Source organism: Struthio camelus, chromosome 7 (genome assembly GCF_040807025.1).
Source record: "Struthio camelus isolate bStrCam1 chromosome 7, bStrCam1.hap1, whole genome shotgun sequence".
Taxonomy (NCBI): domain Eukaryota; kingdom Metazoa; phylum Chordata; class Aves; order Struthioniformes; family Struthionidae; genus Struthio; species Struthio camelus.
This window is the reverse complement of record NC_090948.1, coordinates 36,608,977-36,624,794: the sequence shown is the minus strand read 5'-3', so window position 1 is coordinate 36,624,794 and position 15,818 is coordinate 36,608,977. Positions and strand designations below refer to the sequence as shown.

At 46.8% G+C, this 15,818-nt stretch overlaps 1 protein-coding gene across 9 annotated transcripts in view; it reads right to left on the bottom strand.

Moving 5' to 3' along the window:
- The window catches only part of ARID5B (AT-rich interaction domain 5B), a 109,411-nt gene that overhangs the window by 34,002 nt on the left and 59,591 nt on the right, over positions 1 to 15,818 (bottom strand). For all 9 annotated transcript variants that reach the window (XR_011142255.1, XM_068950806.1, XM_068950807.1 and 6 more), the window contains one exon: positions 387 to 499. Coding sequence is in view for 8 of the 9 variants with exons in the window: in XM_068950806.1 (XP_068806907.1) it covers positions 387 to 499 (113 nt within the window). In the remaining variant the exon portion in view is untranslated. The remainder of the gene's footprint in view (positions 1 to 386; positions 500 to 15,818) is intronic.

Genomic DNA, 15,818 nt, shown 5'->3' with positions numbered 1-15,818 from the left:
TACTCTGTTTATCTTCAAACTTATATTTAGAAGTACACTGTAACAGGGTGAGCTGCTGGCAGGTTTATTTTTAGTCTGAAGACACAGTCACAAACTATGTTTGTGTGTCACAGAATGTGAAAATTAGCACTGGATGCCAAGAAAGCTTAAGCACCACCAGTTACCAACAAGCTGATAGCATTAGGTCGTGAGGTGATTAGAGTTGCTGGTAACTTTGAACACAGATGTGATTTGCAGCGAAGAATGGGACTATTGAAGAAAACTGCCTTTCTCTCCCCCGGAAAATAAGTTACGTTCTAAATTTGAAACAGCATGCTGGGAAACAAAGGCAGAGCTGTATCCAAAAAAGGAGAACGCACTGAAAGGAATATTATTAAGTGATTTACCTTGGCAACAGCTTTGCTTTCGGAATTATTGTTGGAATCCTTAATGCCGTTTAATGAATCTCTTCTCTGTGGGCATGGCTTCTTTTTGCGTGGTCTGCCTTTAAGATTTGGCGCTGAAAATTAATGGAGAACAATTTGAGCACACTGTCTCGCATACACGGATTCTTAACAGCTGAAAGCAGAATAAATAATTCCCCTGCAATCAGTCACAGAAACGTACACATCTGTCTATAGTAAATGCTCATTATGAGCTTCCCATCCTCCACGGGTTACATCTTGACACACTATATGTTTCTATATCGTCCTCCCCAAGGCTAGTCTATTCTACTTTCACATATCTAATTAATACAAAGTCAAACATTGGTCTCCAAAGGACACAGAGAGAAAGCACAAATATTTCTCAATGGTACAGAAAGAACAAAATTGAATATTAATAGGGTACTTTGCATTAATCAGCCTACTGCACTTATTATAATTATTTTTAATCTTCAAGTAAGAGTACTAATTAGTATTCTCAACTTTGGGAAACATCTGTTTTTGGAAATGTTCTGCAACATTAAAACTCCGTACAGTTCCCAGAAATGTTTATAAACCCTCTCACTCTTGTCAAAGTTCTTCTAGAACAGTAAAAGAAGAAAAAAATTACCCGCGTGCTGAAATGGATCAAAAAACTCAACAGCTAGCTGTAGAAGCAGACCAGTGCTGGCACAAGTGACTGATTGCTTCGTAAGGGTTAGACACCCTACGTACAAATTAACATGAACCACTTTCAGTTTTGTCCAAGTCTTAGGACGCTTTGGTAAAAGACATAACACACGGACTAAATCCTAACCAGGCTGAGCCATACGTAGACTGGGATATGGATCATCATAAAAAAAATCAGATTCATCTTTCGATAATGACATTACAGTACAAATTATGATCGTACACAGAAATAATAGATAAAGCAGCTGTTTGTCCATTATTACGTGTCCTGCTTGTTTTCAGATTTAAAAATCAGTCTCCGACTACTAGAGCAACATTTAAAACGATAAACAATCATTAACTAATGACTGTACTGAAGAAGATAATTTGCTTTAAACCTTTAATTTCTAGGTAACCATTGTTTTCATTACTTAAAGGGATGATTAGAACAATGTCAGAAATCTAAACACCACAAACCTCTTGAGTGCCTCCTAATTGTTTCTAATCTTACATTTGTCACACAGTGAGCCGGTGGTTTCAGGACATTTTACATTTTAATTAGTTTGCAAACACAATAAAGGGTGCTAATTTGATTTTATAGTTTGAATAACAGTGTCATATTTGGTCTGCTTGAAGGAAAATAAAAGCCATGGGTTTAAGACCAAAAGTCGTCCTTTTTCTTCCCCCAGCACCGACACACAGTAAAAACATATGCACGTGTGCCTTACGTGTGTAAGTCCGTATTTGGGTATATGCAAAAATACATGTTTAACTCCCTGTAGAAATATCTCCCTACATCTCCAGCGAAGCACAATCTGCTTCCTGGAAAGTCCTGCAGAAAGCAAGCCGGCAATCGCCGTCGGAGGCTAACATGCAAAAGCAAACAAAGAGATAAAGAAATTGTTACCCATTCCAGCCGACACACATCTGCCTGATTTATATCTGCCCTCATGAGCGCTACGGCATGTGCCTGCCCACCACCACCCGCCGGCGGCGGCGCGGATGTCAGCCTCGCGCAAAATGAGCCCCGCCGCCGCTCGCTCCGGGCTTACAGCCTCCTCCCCCCGCCGCGACACCGCTCCTGCCACCGCGGGCGCGCGCCTGGCCCGCACCGCCTGAGCGCCACAACCGGATCCCGCCGTCACCCTGCCGCCCCGTCACCCCACCACCCTGCTGCCCCACCACCCCGCTGCCCCACCACCCCACCACCCTGCTGCCCCGTCGCCCACCACCCCGCCGTCCTGCCACCCCACCACCCCGCCGCCCTGTCGCCCACCACCCCGCCGTCCTGCCACCCCACCAGCCTGCTGCCCCGTCGCCCCACCACCCCGCTGCCCCGTTGCCCCACCACCCTGCTGCCCCACCACCCTGCTGTCCCGCCGCCCCACCACCCTGCTGCCCCGTCGCCCCACCACCCCGCCGTCCTGCCACCCCACCACCCTGCTGCCCCGCCGCCCCACCACCCTGCTGCCCCGCCGCCCCACCACCCTGCTGCCCCGTCGCCCCACCACCCCGCCGTCCTGCCACCCCACCACCCTGCTGCCCCGTCGCCCCACCACCCTGCTGCCCCGTCGCCCCACCACCCCGCCGCCCCACCACCCTGCTGTCCCGCCGCCCCACCACCCCGCTGCCCCGTCGCCTCACCACCCTGCTGCCCCGTCGCCCCACCACCCTGCTGCCCGTCACCCTGCCATGCCATCACCTTGCCACTCCACCACCCTGCTGCCCCGCCGTCCTGCCATGCCATCACCCTACCAACTCGTCACTCCATCACCCTGTCACCCCAACACCATGCTGCTCTGCTGCCCCATCACCCCGCCACCCTGTTACCCCATCACCCTGCTGCCCCGTCACCCTGCTTTCCTGACACCCTGCAGTCCCCTTACCCCACCACCCTGCTGCCCCCTCACCCCACTGCCCCATCACCCTTCAGCCCTGACACCCCCCAACCCTGCTGCACCCACCGTCACCCCGCTGTGCTATAACCCTGCTGCTCTGCCATCCTGCTGCCCTGCCACCCCATCACCCCGCCGCCCCATAACCCTGCCGCTGTCACCCCGCCGCCCCGCCACCCCCTGCACAGACCCCGTTCCCGCGCCGACCTCCCCGCGCGACCCAGAGGCCAGGCACCAATCCTCCGCCCCAGCCGGGCCGGCAGCACCTCCCTGCAAAACCTACCGAGGGAACCAGCAACGCGTCCTCAGCTTAGCGCGCCCCGGCGTGAACCGGCGCGGGAGCGGATCCCTGCCGCAGCCCCAGCGCAGGCAGCGCGGAGACGCCGCTCAGCTCGCAGCCAAGCTACTTCTGGGGGAACCGCTTTTTTTTTTAAATAAAGAAACTAGTCCAAGGCTCAATGTTTTCCAAACATACTTGCGAGCCCGCGTTTTGGCACTGCGCTTTGCACCGCATTATAAAGCGCTCCTTCTGTTTTGCTCAAAAGCTTTAAAAGTAAAAAAAGGCATTTGTTACTAAATCCCAGGTATATTGAACTTGCATATAAATACTGTTTGAATTGGAGCAGTCGATGGCAGAGCTGGCACAAAACCATTATGAAATCAGGTTTTCTGCATTCTTCCAGTTGCTAAGGCGTTGCGGTAGAAAACGTCTGTTTCCAGAACGCTCTAGGACTGGTTCGTACATGGCACAGTGGTATTTTAAAAATCACTTTAAACCATTTCAGATCAGACACACTATTAGCAAAAAAGCAGCAGTATGACTCAATAGCGAAAGAGAAGGCCCTTGCCTCTAATATCTACTCCATAAAAGAAAACAGTTGAAATAGTCCCATTCACACTTGAAACAAATCCATTAACATTTGCTCCCTAAACCATTATAAATAAATGCATTATCCTAAGATTATTTATATTTCAGCTATATCCATTTTATTCTCTTGAGCAAGGCAATATGACTAGGACTGAACGAATAATTTATAACAAGGCACACACTTATTTTAATTTTGCCTTATTTTTTGTTTCGCTCATGGCATATTCATGAGCACACTGCAGATTTCTTGAATTTGTTGTTGATAATTACTTTACGGCAATTTTACAAACACGTGGCTTAATCCCAATCAATTTTCTGGATAATATGGCATGTTCAAGATGTACTGGACAGTTAAGTGGATGCCCCATGTCTTCTTCTGCTCTCTGGCTGAAGAAGGACTTCTGGCAAGAATACTTGAGGATATCTGAAACAATTCAATTTCTCTAAATGCTTGTGCATGTGGCTTTCAAATTCATTTCTGCAAGCACTCGTGCCAGTGAGAACAGATAACTTGCACATTCCCAGAAGGTGAGAACATAAGCAAAGCAAATTAAAGTTAAAAAAAAGAATAAATAAGTATAGAAAAATGTTTGCATTTATTTGCCACCTCCGTAGTCATTATGCCTGAAATAGGAATATGAGAGATACGACATAGTACCAGTTTAAATAAAATACTTTTTTTCCTCTGCAAGCGACAACACGTTCGCTGTCGCCAGTGTGCGGAGTTCCTTCTGTCTCTCTTCTTCCCTCTACAAGGAAGCGAGAGGGGAAAACTCGGCTACCGAAATGCCCGCTGGAGCCCTGGGGGCCTGCTGGCACCCCTCCGTTTTGGGCAACGCAGGCGGGAGGCTGCTCCCCGCCGGAGCCCCGCGGGAGCTGCAGGGCACGCCGCCGCGGGCGCCCCGCGGATGAGCCCGCGCGCACCGCTGACCGCCACGCTCGACGGCGCTGAGCGACGTGGTGGCGTTCTCCACGCAGAGCTCCCGGGAGGATCTGGGAATGGCAACACCTTCAGCCTCTGCAGCCCAAACCACCTTAGGTAGATTAACATCTTAAATAAACTGAGAGCTCAACTGGAGAGAGATCCAGCTCAGACACTAAGGGTGCTACCCGTACTAGCTATCTAAAGCCACTTTTTGCCTCCACTTAGGTGTGATGCACAGGATCGATATGAGGAGCACAGGTTCCCCATGCAAACAAGGTTTAGGATGCGGATTAGACCGCCTGCACGCCTGAAACAGATGTGTGACAACGCAACGGGAGAGCAGAGGGGCTCCTGCGGGACCTAGGTAGGTGCTGGAAGGGCTGGGAGGAGCGAGGGACACCCCATACGATACCAATGGCTCCAGTCTTGAAGGATCAAACCTACCGGAGTTAAAGACGGCATCCGTCTACCTACACTCAAGCGCACACCTAACGCCTTCCTCAGTGATGGACCCTCTTCTTGAGATCACAGCTCACTCCAGCTTTGCTAGCCACCACAAAAGGTACGTTCGCTTAGGAGAATGACAACGTCCCAGAAATTATCCTCCCTGCAAAATTTATAGTTCAGATAGCAATCCAGAGCACAGCGGGGCAAGTTTGCAGCAGGGAAGCTACTTCACCTGCCAAGCCCTGGCAAATATGTCAGGTATGAGCCGGTCAAACACATCCAGCTGCCAACCTGCTAAGCAGGAGCCAGCATGCCTCGTGATGCAGGGTGACACCGGCCAATGGCCACGACAGTGAAGCAAAGGAGCACGAGGGGAGGCTTCTCACCTCAGCATGGTGATCTTTCACATACACCTCACCATTTTGCCCATCGACAGGAGTTTGCAGGGACCACCTCAGTGCTCTGTGGCTTCCAGTCCATGACTATGTGCTACGTTGCTGTTTCCCTGAGCAGTGGAGCAGGCTGGTGTCATTTAAACAACGCTGTCCGGCAACGAAATCACCACCGGCTTGCAAAGCTGCTTACGACTACAGAGGAAGCCGAGGCTACTAATGCGGGGTTTTACAAGGAATCGGACAAGATTTCAAGACGAACAAAGAGCAAACGCAAATGCAAGCGTGTGTAACTGTAAAGAACAAGAGGTGTCACTATCATCCAGTACATATGTGGGGTGGACTTTGTTCTTCAGCTGACTACTACTTTGTGGTAAAAGTCTTGTGCTCTTGATTAAGTGAAAAGCGTATGAAATGGAAATGTCATGAATATCAACAGTTACACAAGCCGTGATGACAACCATATCTTAACAACTCTTCCCATTCTGGAATATGTCTTATTGCCATCTCAGCTATGAATTCTCAGAGACAAAAAATAATTATTTATACAAATCTACCTAGAAACTTGATTGCTTTTTTTTCTCAATGTTTCAAAGAGACCTGGGGCGTGGTCTGCAAACAGATCACCCAGAGATCACGGCTTGCCATCTGATGTGAGGGGTCAGCATCTCTGGGAAGACTGAGGAAAGTTAACTCGTGGTCGCTGCCACAGAGCAGGACACAAAGAGCCTGGGCAGGAGGAACGAGAAGAGGCGCTCGCTCATTCCTGTGCTGACGGAGAGCGAGAGGAGGCAGCTGCTCTCCTTCTCAACACCCCTTGGGACTGCCCAGAAATGCCTTCTGCATCCACAAGTGAGCAAAAGGAGCAGCCGTGCTCTTCACCCGGTGGGGACTGAAAGGAAAGGTGAGCTTCACAAGCTGCCACCACATTCTCCTTTGTGCAAAATGCTCACACACGCATGCCTGCTTCTAAAAAAAGTATTTAGCCTAGGAAAAGATTTAACTGCTCTCAGTAATCTGAAATTACGATTAAATCACTCCGTTTTTCTTAGATGGAAACTGCACCTCACCTCCACTTCCCCAGACTGTGGTTAGATTTTGTGATGCTAAAACGCAAACGACGTCTCATGTGTTTTTATTACAAACTGACAATCCTGATAGGTTAAATGCAAAAATTGTATTGCGCACGGAACAGAGAGTTAAATTATCTGCCAGGGTAGACTGATAAATCTTCGATGACTTAAATTTACCCCCCAAATAAGCTGACTCAGCAATCTAGATGTCTAAAGCCTGTTGTAGTGAGCTGTCTACAGACCATCATACTCAGACAACAGGAACCAGAGGTACCTGCTGCAGTGAATTAACAAATGGATGCTGGAGATAAGTCACACTCAGCAGCAAGCTCTGACTCAAAAAGCAGAAGAGCCACAGAAAAAAACAGGAGCTCCGTAACTAATGCTGCTCAGATCAGCTACACCTTTCCAACAAGCCGAGGGACACCTCTATGCTCATGAAGCCACAGAACAGCATCTTTGCTCAAAAACTTCATCCTCTTGGCTCTCCTGCGCTCTCATCAGCCTGTGTGCGCACTGGGATTTTGCAGGTGATCAGGAGGGGGCAGAAGGTGAGGACAGGGAGATAGCTCCACCACCCACCGAGCCAGAAAACCTGCAAGACTCTGGGAGGCCACTGCTCTCCCACCATCACCACCACCTACAGTTCCTCAACCTCCAGGAACACTGCCTGCTCGGCAGGGCACAAGAAACAGGAGCATTTCCAAGCCTCACCGCCTAGCCCAACTCCCAGCTCTGGCTTAAACATGGAGAGGCCAAATTCTAGGCAGGGAAGAGAGAAGGACCTGAGAACAAGATCCATGGTCACGGTTTTGGGGTGCCTGGCTTAATCACATTAGTGTTACAGTAGATTTTTTTTTTTTTTTTTTGGAGCATGATTGTTATCGGAAGTCCAACAAGTTCAGTCCTCCCCATAACACAGTTCTCTAGATGCACGTTTTGACTGATGTCAAAGATGTGTTGTTATAGGGAGGGTGTTAAAAAAAAATAGTGGCCTTCACATAGCTGAGGTCAAGCTATGTTGGCACTTTGTCAAAATCAGTGGTGTAGCCAAGAGCTTTTAATGAGCAAGGAATGCATTACCTCATTTGTCATACCTGGATCACTTACTCATGCTGAGTCCAAAATAACCTCGGACCTTGTTGGCTGTTCAACAAACCATGTAAGTAAACAGTCCTGTAGTCATACCTAAAACACGCACCTTTTTCTTGCTCACTCCACGTTACTTACTCCAGGGAACATCTAAACAATTGTAATGCCCGTGATCAAAGTCCCTGCCTTTTTCAAGCCTCTCTGATCTGCATAACTACTTCCTGATATGAGTTCCGATCTTGGCCTGTAGGTCCTACAGTTTCTCAGAAAAAAAACTTGAAAACTGGGAGTAAACAAGAAAAAAGAAAAGGAAAAGAAGGCCATCACTGTATTTCGCTATCAGAGGAATGCGCCAGGCTAGCTGTTCAGCACTGCTAATGCACTTACAACTTAGGCTGCCAGCCAGATCCTGGCTGCCTCGTTTTTATGACCATGCTACTGTCGCATGGAAGGATGGAGAGAAGGGCAGAAGCAATGATATTTTTGCCAACCACAAGGTATGACTATACAACAAACCAAATGAGCTTGTGACGCTGTGCAGGGCCACCACCAAAGAAGGGACCGAGGAAGGTCTGGGCCCACCTCTAGGGTAGGCCTACAAAACTGAGCTACTCCTAAACACGAGAGGTGGGAGCGCACCAGTGGGAGGTAACTATAAAGCTGGGGTTAAGGTGGAGCACATGGGGGTGTGAGGAGAAGTTAATAAACAGGGACGTATTGCAGTGCTGGGCTCAGAAGAGAAGCGTGCTTGTGTGAGACAACCCGCAGTTCACCTGCTAAACCTGTCAACATTTTCCTCCATGTAGGGCACAAACGTCTCCTCGCAGTATCCCTTTGCACTGTACCAGTCCTTCCTGCATCTTCCAGTTTTCCCCTGCAAAAAGCTGGTATGCCACAATGCTTGGCCCTAGGCTGCAAAACCATGAGAGGACACAGAGCAGACCAGGAGACGCTCCCTCCTAGGCAGGCGGAAATGGCGGCACGGAGCTCTTTACGATTCAGGTGCCAAACACAGGCTGAAGGTGGCCTACGGAGGTGCCTGGGCATCGCACAGACAGGAAAAAGATGGTCCCAGGTCGCCAGAAAGCCCACAAACCAACCATGCCGGCTGGCAGGTGGCAAATAGCTGGTGGCTGAGGATGTCCCTAGAGCAGCCTGGCAAAAGTTAGCTCTTGGCTGAAGAACATGCTTACAAGTTGCACCTTTTAAAATGTAATGAATAGAAAGTTAACGGTTTTAATGGTTTTAACACTTGCCCCTCTAGGGGGCTTCTGGCATTCTGCAGTATCTGAAAGTTAGGAAAAGCGTAACACTGTATTTAAGCACGCTTGGAAAAAAACTGTTTTGAGAGTTAGTGAATCTCGCATACTGCTCTGGAGTATCAGCTGCTGCCTTGATGCCCTCTGCTCCATCTCCTTGCTTTCTCTCCTTCACCTCGCTGCCTTTTCTGCACCGAGTTCAGGGTCTTACGCTTCATTTATTTTCTTTCCACCCCTAAAAGTTTATTTAAAAGCTTCTGCCTCCTGCAAACAGCATCCGAGTCAGCGTGCCCGGGACAAGCAGAGCCCGGACACACTGAGCGGCATCGGCCAGGAGACGCAAGCTCCTAATACCGCATCAAAGGGACGGCAATTAAAGCAGCCCCGAAAATAAAGCAAGGGATTATTTTTCAAGGATCAGACTAGGTAAAAAATCAGACCTTTGTCTAGGAAATAACAGTGTCGGTTGAATTTGGGGAAATCCTGAGTACACCTAGGGAAGTCAGCAATGAACACCCACCAGCAGCTAATGCTCCAGCTGATCTCTTCTGAAGCCACACTCTCACACCTCTTTCCTACTCAAGCTGCATCTAAGACAATCTGAATACCAAAAATATTTCTACTGAAGTTTTTCTAAATCCAAAAACTTGTTTATTCCTTTCTATGGTTTACATGCTTTGTGGTTTTATAACTGAACACGTCAGGTCTGACCTGGAAACTCCAGGAAATGGCAAACGCCCTTGCTCGGGACACGAAGGATCCTCACTGCTTTCTAACCCGCTAGGTGAAAGAGTGGACTTGTGTAACTATTTCTGAGAGTTTTGTTTTGGAAACGAGATATCCCACGCTCCATGTGGGGAAAATCAATTTGCTACCTCTCTAAAGAAAACATTCCTCTTTGGGAAGAAACTGGAACAGACGCTTCCTTGTGCGGATTAGTGTGGAGACACATGACTTGCTGCAGACTGGAGTTTTGACCCCCTCCGCCCGCCCAGACAATCTCTGAAGAAAGCCAAAAGGTGGTATTTCACATGGATTACTGTTCAGATTATTACTGTTTTTAATGGAAAAGTTAGACGCGCTGCAAATACCAGGTTGGGCAATTATGCCGAGAGCTGAATGTTTTTAGTTTCCACTGAGGACAGTGACAAGATTCAGGACCAGGCTTGTGGTCTCGTTTTCTTCATTTCAACAGGGCTGGAAGTTAAGATTTCTGTATGGACTTCTTTTTGCCCTTCTGACAAATTTGAGTTTTAAAAATGGAAGAAAAGATTTTTTTGTTTTGTTTTGGTTTTGGGCAAAAATCTACAGATAAATTAGGTGTAATGAAGTATAGAAAACTGAAAAGGGAAGCCAGTAACTCTAGAGAAAAATCTAGGCCTGACAAATATGTGACATTCAAGGAGTTTTTAGAGCAAATTAAAATAAAAAAAGTCCCAGTGTAGGCCTATTACTGACTACAGATGACAGAATTGTTATTAATGATTCAAAAAGAGGCAGAGGTGTTTGGTAAATATTTGTTCCATATTTGCAAAGAAGCCAGATGATACGCTTGTACAGGAATATAATTAAAGCCAGTCAATAGACTTGGCTTTACAGAAAATAATTCTTACCACAAAAGAAAACAAACAAAACATCTTATTTTGTAGGCTGAAACTACAAGCTTGATTAGAAAAACTAACTGCATGCATGTAACTTACCCAGCGTTTGCTAAGGCCACTGATTTAATAACAGGTTACAGTTTGATTAAAAAATAGCACTACATCATTTTATTCATGCATTCATTAAACGGACTAAGAACTGGCTAAATGATAGCTGTAGAAGTAGGCATCAGTGGGGAATTCCTATCAAACGGAAATATTTCTAGTGGGATTCCACAGGGCTGGCTGCTAGACTTGACGATAGTCAACATTTTCCTCAGTGAAATAAATAGAAGTCTCCAACAGCAAAATTCACAACGACACAAGGACTGGCACCTTGCTAACGCCGAGTCACGCCAGGGAGCAATCCCTGGGAAAAACGGGCCATTCCAACAAAATGAATATGGGAACAAGACCCGTAAAATACTACATTATTCAGGACAAGGACCGTGAAGGGCAGTAGGCAGCCTTGATTCAGCAAAGCACACGCCTAGCTTGGGAAGACCTGGAGCATGCAAAGACCTCCAACGATGTCACCGGGGCTATTCACACCTCGGGCTGAGCCCGTGCAAAGGGTTGTCCACCACCAAGGCAACGTGACTCTCCACGTGCCTCACGGGAAGAAGCCTTCAGCCCCGAAGAAAGAAATTGCCATATTTCAGCATGAAATGCCATGTGCTTGGGCAGCACCACCGGATTAGACACAGGTTCATCAAGTTTCACTTTTTCTTGGAAAACTGCGGCCCCTCTGCAGCCCCCGAGCCCTCCTCCCCCAAATCGCATCCCGGCAGGTTGCACCCTGTGGACCATAGGCTCAATTTCTGCACCCAAAGAAGCGCACATCTGACTCCTCAGAGCAGTCTGGGTTAAAAAAAGGAAAAAAAAAAAAAAAAAAAAAGCAAAGAGAGGAAAGAAGGAGCGGGCACAAACCGATTACGTAATAGTCAAGACAAAAGCAGTGCAAACGCAGCAGCGAGGAGTGAAAACGCGCAGCAAACCCAGGCAGGCCGGCCAACCTCACCCCAACTCGGCAAAACACACAAGGTACCAATATCAACAAACTTCCCATTAGAGAGCTTTAGAAAATAAAAGGCAAATACGAACGCACAGCAAATCTTAAGAAGGCTTTCCTAGCAATATTTCTTTTCTCTCCAGCAAAAGCTAGCGTTTGTTAAATTGCTGTCTAGCAGAGTCAGCAGTACCCAATGGAGACGTGACCTACATACCTCGGAAATACAATAGATACGTAACCAGTCATATCCATGTAGGTAGACAGATTAGACAGTCTAATAGACTGGTGAAAGATGGACACTATATATGAATCTAAACAGATAGAAATTCATACAAGAAGCATAAAATTGAAGGTTTCCTGAAGCACTGCTTTTGGGAATGACAACAGCAGGTAGGAAGCTATGATCACCCCATTGCGCACAACGTGGAATGACAAATATGTTATTTAAACCTCTTGCACTTCCAGTTTGTAGAAGATTATTTAAGAACATAAAATCATTTGTTTTTAAGCATAAGAAACCTACAATTTTCTTTCCTTTCTTTTTTCTTGCAGTCTATCATTGCACTGCAAAGTAATCATAATTTGTTAGGCATATTCCACCTGCGCGAAGGTATTAGCAAAGTGACGCGCAGAAACTACAGCGTAAGCTTCCCCCTTGCTATCCAGCTGTAACTTCCACCACGCTGAAGACCACCGAGGAGAACCCGGGGGAAACGGCAACAGCAGCATCAGCCAAAAACCCTGCTCCCTTTCAGGCCTCTGGGCTATCACCAGCCTCAGCAGGAACGTTTTTCTGGCAAAGGCCTTTGAAAAGCTCCCGCTTATGGGGGCACCCTGTCGTAACGCACATAGCGGTGACCGAAAAACAGAAAAAAAACAACAAAAAAAGAGATAACTTGTTCCCACAAGGAGCACGGGACACAAACCTTGAGCTGCACCCCACAGTCCTGCGGACCTGCCCACACCTGAAGCAGTGCAATTTTGGGGGTGTGAATGTGATACTAATTTCCACTGCTGAACTGGGGACGAAATGGGGTTTTTCCACCCGTGGCAGCTTTGTCAGGCTGTGTGCCCGTGGAAGGAGAGCCTGTGTCTCTGCCGCTAACACCTGGAAGACGGTGGTTTTGAAGTCTTATGGCAATGTCACCTGCCCGGGTTTAAAGGAGCGCAAACCCAATGAACTTGGCATAATCACCCCGAAGGTAAACACAACCAGAATCAAGCCCATCTTTGCGTTACAGTCCCAGGAAATCTTTGGCACTCAGAAAAAGCCAAATAAAACTGAGCTGCATTCACTGATTTATCAGAGCAGGGCAGGGTTCAAAGTAAATATGAAGCCAGTTGTGCAATATTCTTTTGTAGTCAACGCTGGTTCTTAGGAAATTATGTGCGTGAATTAAGTGGAGAGACCATTAAACAATTTACACACTTCCTTGTGCTTCAGATGTCTAATTATAGCCGTGTTTGTCTCTCTCCGCAGAACGGTTTTATACCACATGGTATGCATATTTCAGCATCTAGCATTATTAACTCATGACCGACTGTCAGTTGATCATTATCTAACACATGGGGTCTACAAAAAAAGCCTTATTTGGGCAAAAGCAGACTTCTGAACCACTCCGTCTATATTTTCCCGCAGAAGAACTTTATTTGGATTATTATTTGCTGTCAATGGAAACTCGGAGGTTACATATGTGAAATCTGCAGACAGGAAAATAAATCCTTACCAAGTTTAAACACTTAGTTGATATTAAAACCATCTCCAGCTTTGTTAGTTTAAAGAAAACTCTCAGTTGCCCTCTAGTGTTACACATCTGCCATGCAAGAAAGGAGAAGGGAAGGGTGTTACTGGCAAGAGGCAGACGTGAACCTTATCCAGAGAGAAGGTCGCAAAATTTAACCTAATTTAGTATGACGTGATTTACTGTACACGCAACATTTCTTGTAAAAGATTGGGGGGGGGGTGCTTTTACCTTCTGGTAATTTCCACGCTCCTGTCCATGCGAAACACAAAGCTTGCTGCCTCATGTTTACCGCTGTAATTGCAGCATTTGACACGCTGATTTTATGAGCTAGAATCTCTGCAATCGCTCTGCTTACCGCACTCTATAAAGTTCATTCATAACTAAAAATAGCCTAATGCACAAACTGATTTAGCATTATACCGAAGCTAAGGAACACAGGGAGCCTGCAAGAATTCCCTAATATGGAAGAGAAGCCGAGTTTTCCAAAGAAGCAGTTTATTTGTTTCTGAAAATGGACAACATATGTAAAAGATTTAATATACAGAACCAGGTGTATATATAGCATAGATCTTCATATGTGCCCACTTTCGTTCTATATAAAGACTTTATACAGCCTGAAACTATAAATTTAATAATAGATTACTAAATTAAGTCTGCACAATCACTTCATAAAAAAAATCATTTCAATTTAAAATACAGCTGTAGGGGTTTGGACAATTTCCTGCATAATAGAGGCCCATCCCTGAAATGTAAATAACACCGGTATTAAAACAAGTCAATCAGGCACATCAGGAAAAAAAAAAAAAACGTACATGAAAACATAAATGCATTTTCCAGCCTATCCTAAGTCAGGATGCCAAACCTTTATTTTATTTGAATGCTGCTCTGATAAATCACTATTGCTTCAGGAGGCTTTATTATTTTTTTTAATGTCCTGTTTTTCCTAACAGAAATCCAGAGCTGATTAAGTCGTAGCATTTTGACTATAACAAGCCGACAGGGTTTTGCAATACGAATTATTCACTTCTTTCCTGTGTGCCGTCAGCATTCTTAAAATAATGTTACTATAAAACTAAACAGTGTCCTCTTCAGAAACACATGACGTTGCCTGTTCTGTTTTTTTCAACGGCAATTGTGCAACTGAAAAATTCTCCTCTTTCTCAATGCCTTTCCCCCTTTGATAGTTACAAGATTAGAAAAACGAGTTAGATTTTTTTTTCTTTTGAGACTTACAGGCCACCTGTAATATTATTGACTGATTACACAGTAAAAATGGCAAACATCACTGTATTTGGTATACACCCTATGTTAATTATAAGGCTTTCTCTTTTTAATTTGACAAGACTGAAATATCACCGGGAGGACATATGGCAATTTGAAAAAAAATACAACCAGGGGAAAGGCGAAATGAACATTTAAAAAGACAAATGATGGGATTTGCATACCCAGGTATTTATAAAGCGCGCTCCTTCCCCCAGGGCTGCACAGCGCTTTGCAGCGGGTAACGCTCCAGCAGCTAGCTGGCGGGGCCGGCATCCGCGCGCCGCCGCTCGGCGGACCGGGAGCCCTGGGCCCCCGCGGGGTGGTGGGACACTGCTGAGGCAAGCCTGTGCGTCCCTTTGGGGCACTCTCTGAAATGCTCAAATTAGTCCTGAAATAATAAACAGAATATTACTGGTTTATTCTGAAGGGCATGGCCAGAGGCCAGGCCGTTTGCCCGGGGCCGGCGGTGGCCAAGGGCGGCTCCCAAGCCGCGGGGCTCCCGGGCTGCTCTTGGGCTCCCGCACGCTACCTGCTGCTGTGTCCGGCGGGACGGGGCCACGGGAAGGCTGCGGGCAGGCTCGGAAAGCCTGGAACCGTCTTTCCTCTGCCCCACGAAACGCACGGTGAGGATTTTATGGACTCATCCCCGTCAGTGCCCTCCTCCTGGTAGCATCTGGGAGGACTTTCCCAAGGCACCGGGGCCCTCGTTTCCAGTCAAGGCTTTGCTCCGCTGCCCAACCCAGCAGCTCCGATCCCGGTTTTTCCTAGCAGCCTCCCCGCGAGACACGGCCGGAGTGAGCTGTGTTTAGGAAACCTGACAGAGTGACACGAATGGCCAAAGCTTCTGTATATCTGGTTTTAAACAGATAAAAGTAGCTCCTTGACAAATCAGCACCTCGCCTAGATTTCCACGTACGCTCCTAAGGAGATCTGGACTTCTGCTAGGGTGAATATGAAGATTCATTGACCCAAGAGATAAATATTGACTGAGGAAAAGCAAAGGTCAAACTGGTCAATATTTACTCAAGAAACTCTACATCTTGATATACTGTAACATACGCTCATCGGGTATCTCTGGAGATCGTTTTGTTATGAGCAAGGATTTCAAAAGTATACTCTTTTTTCCTCTAAAAGCTA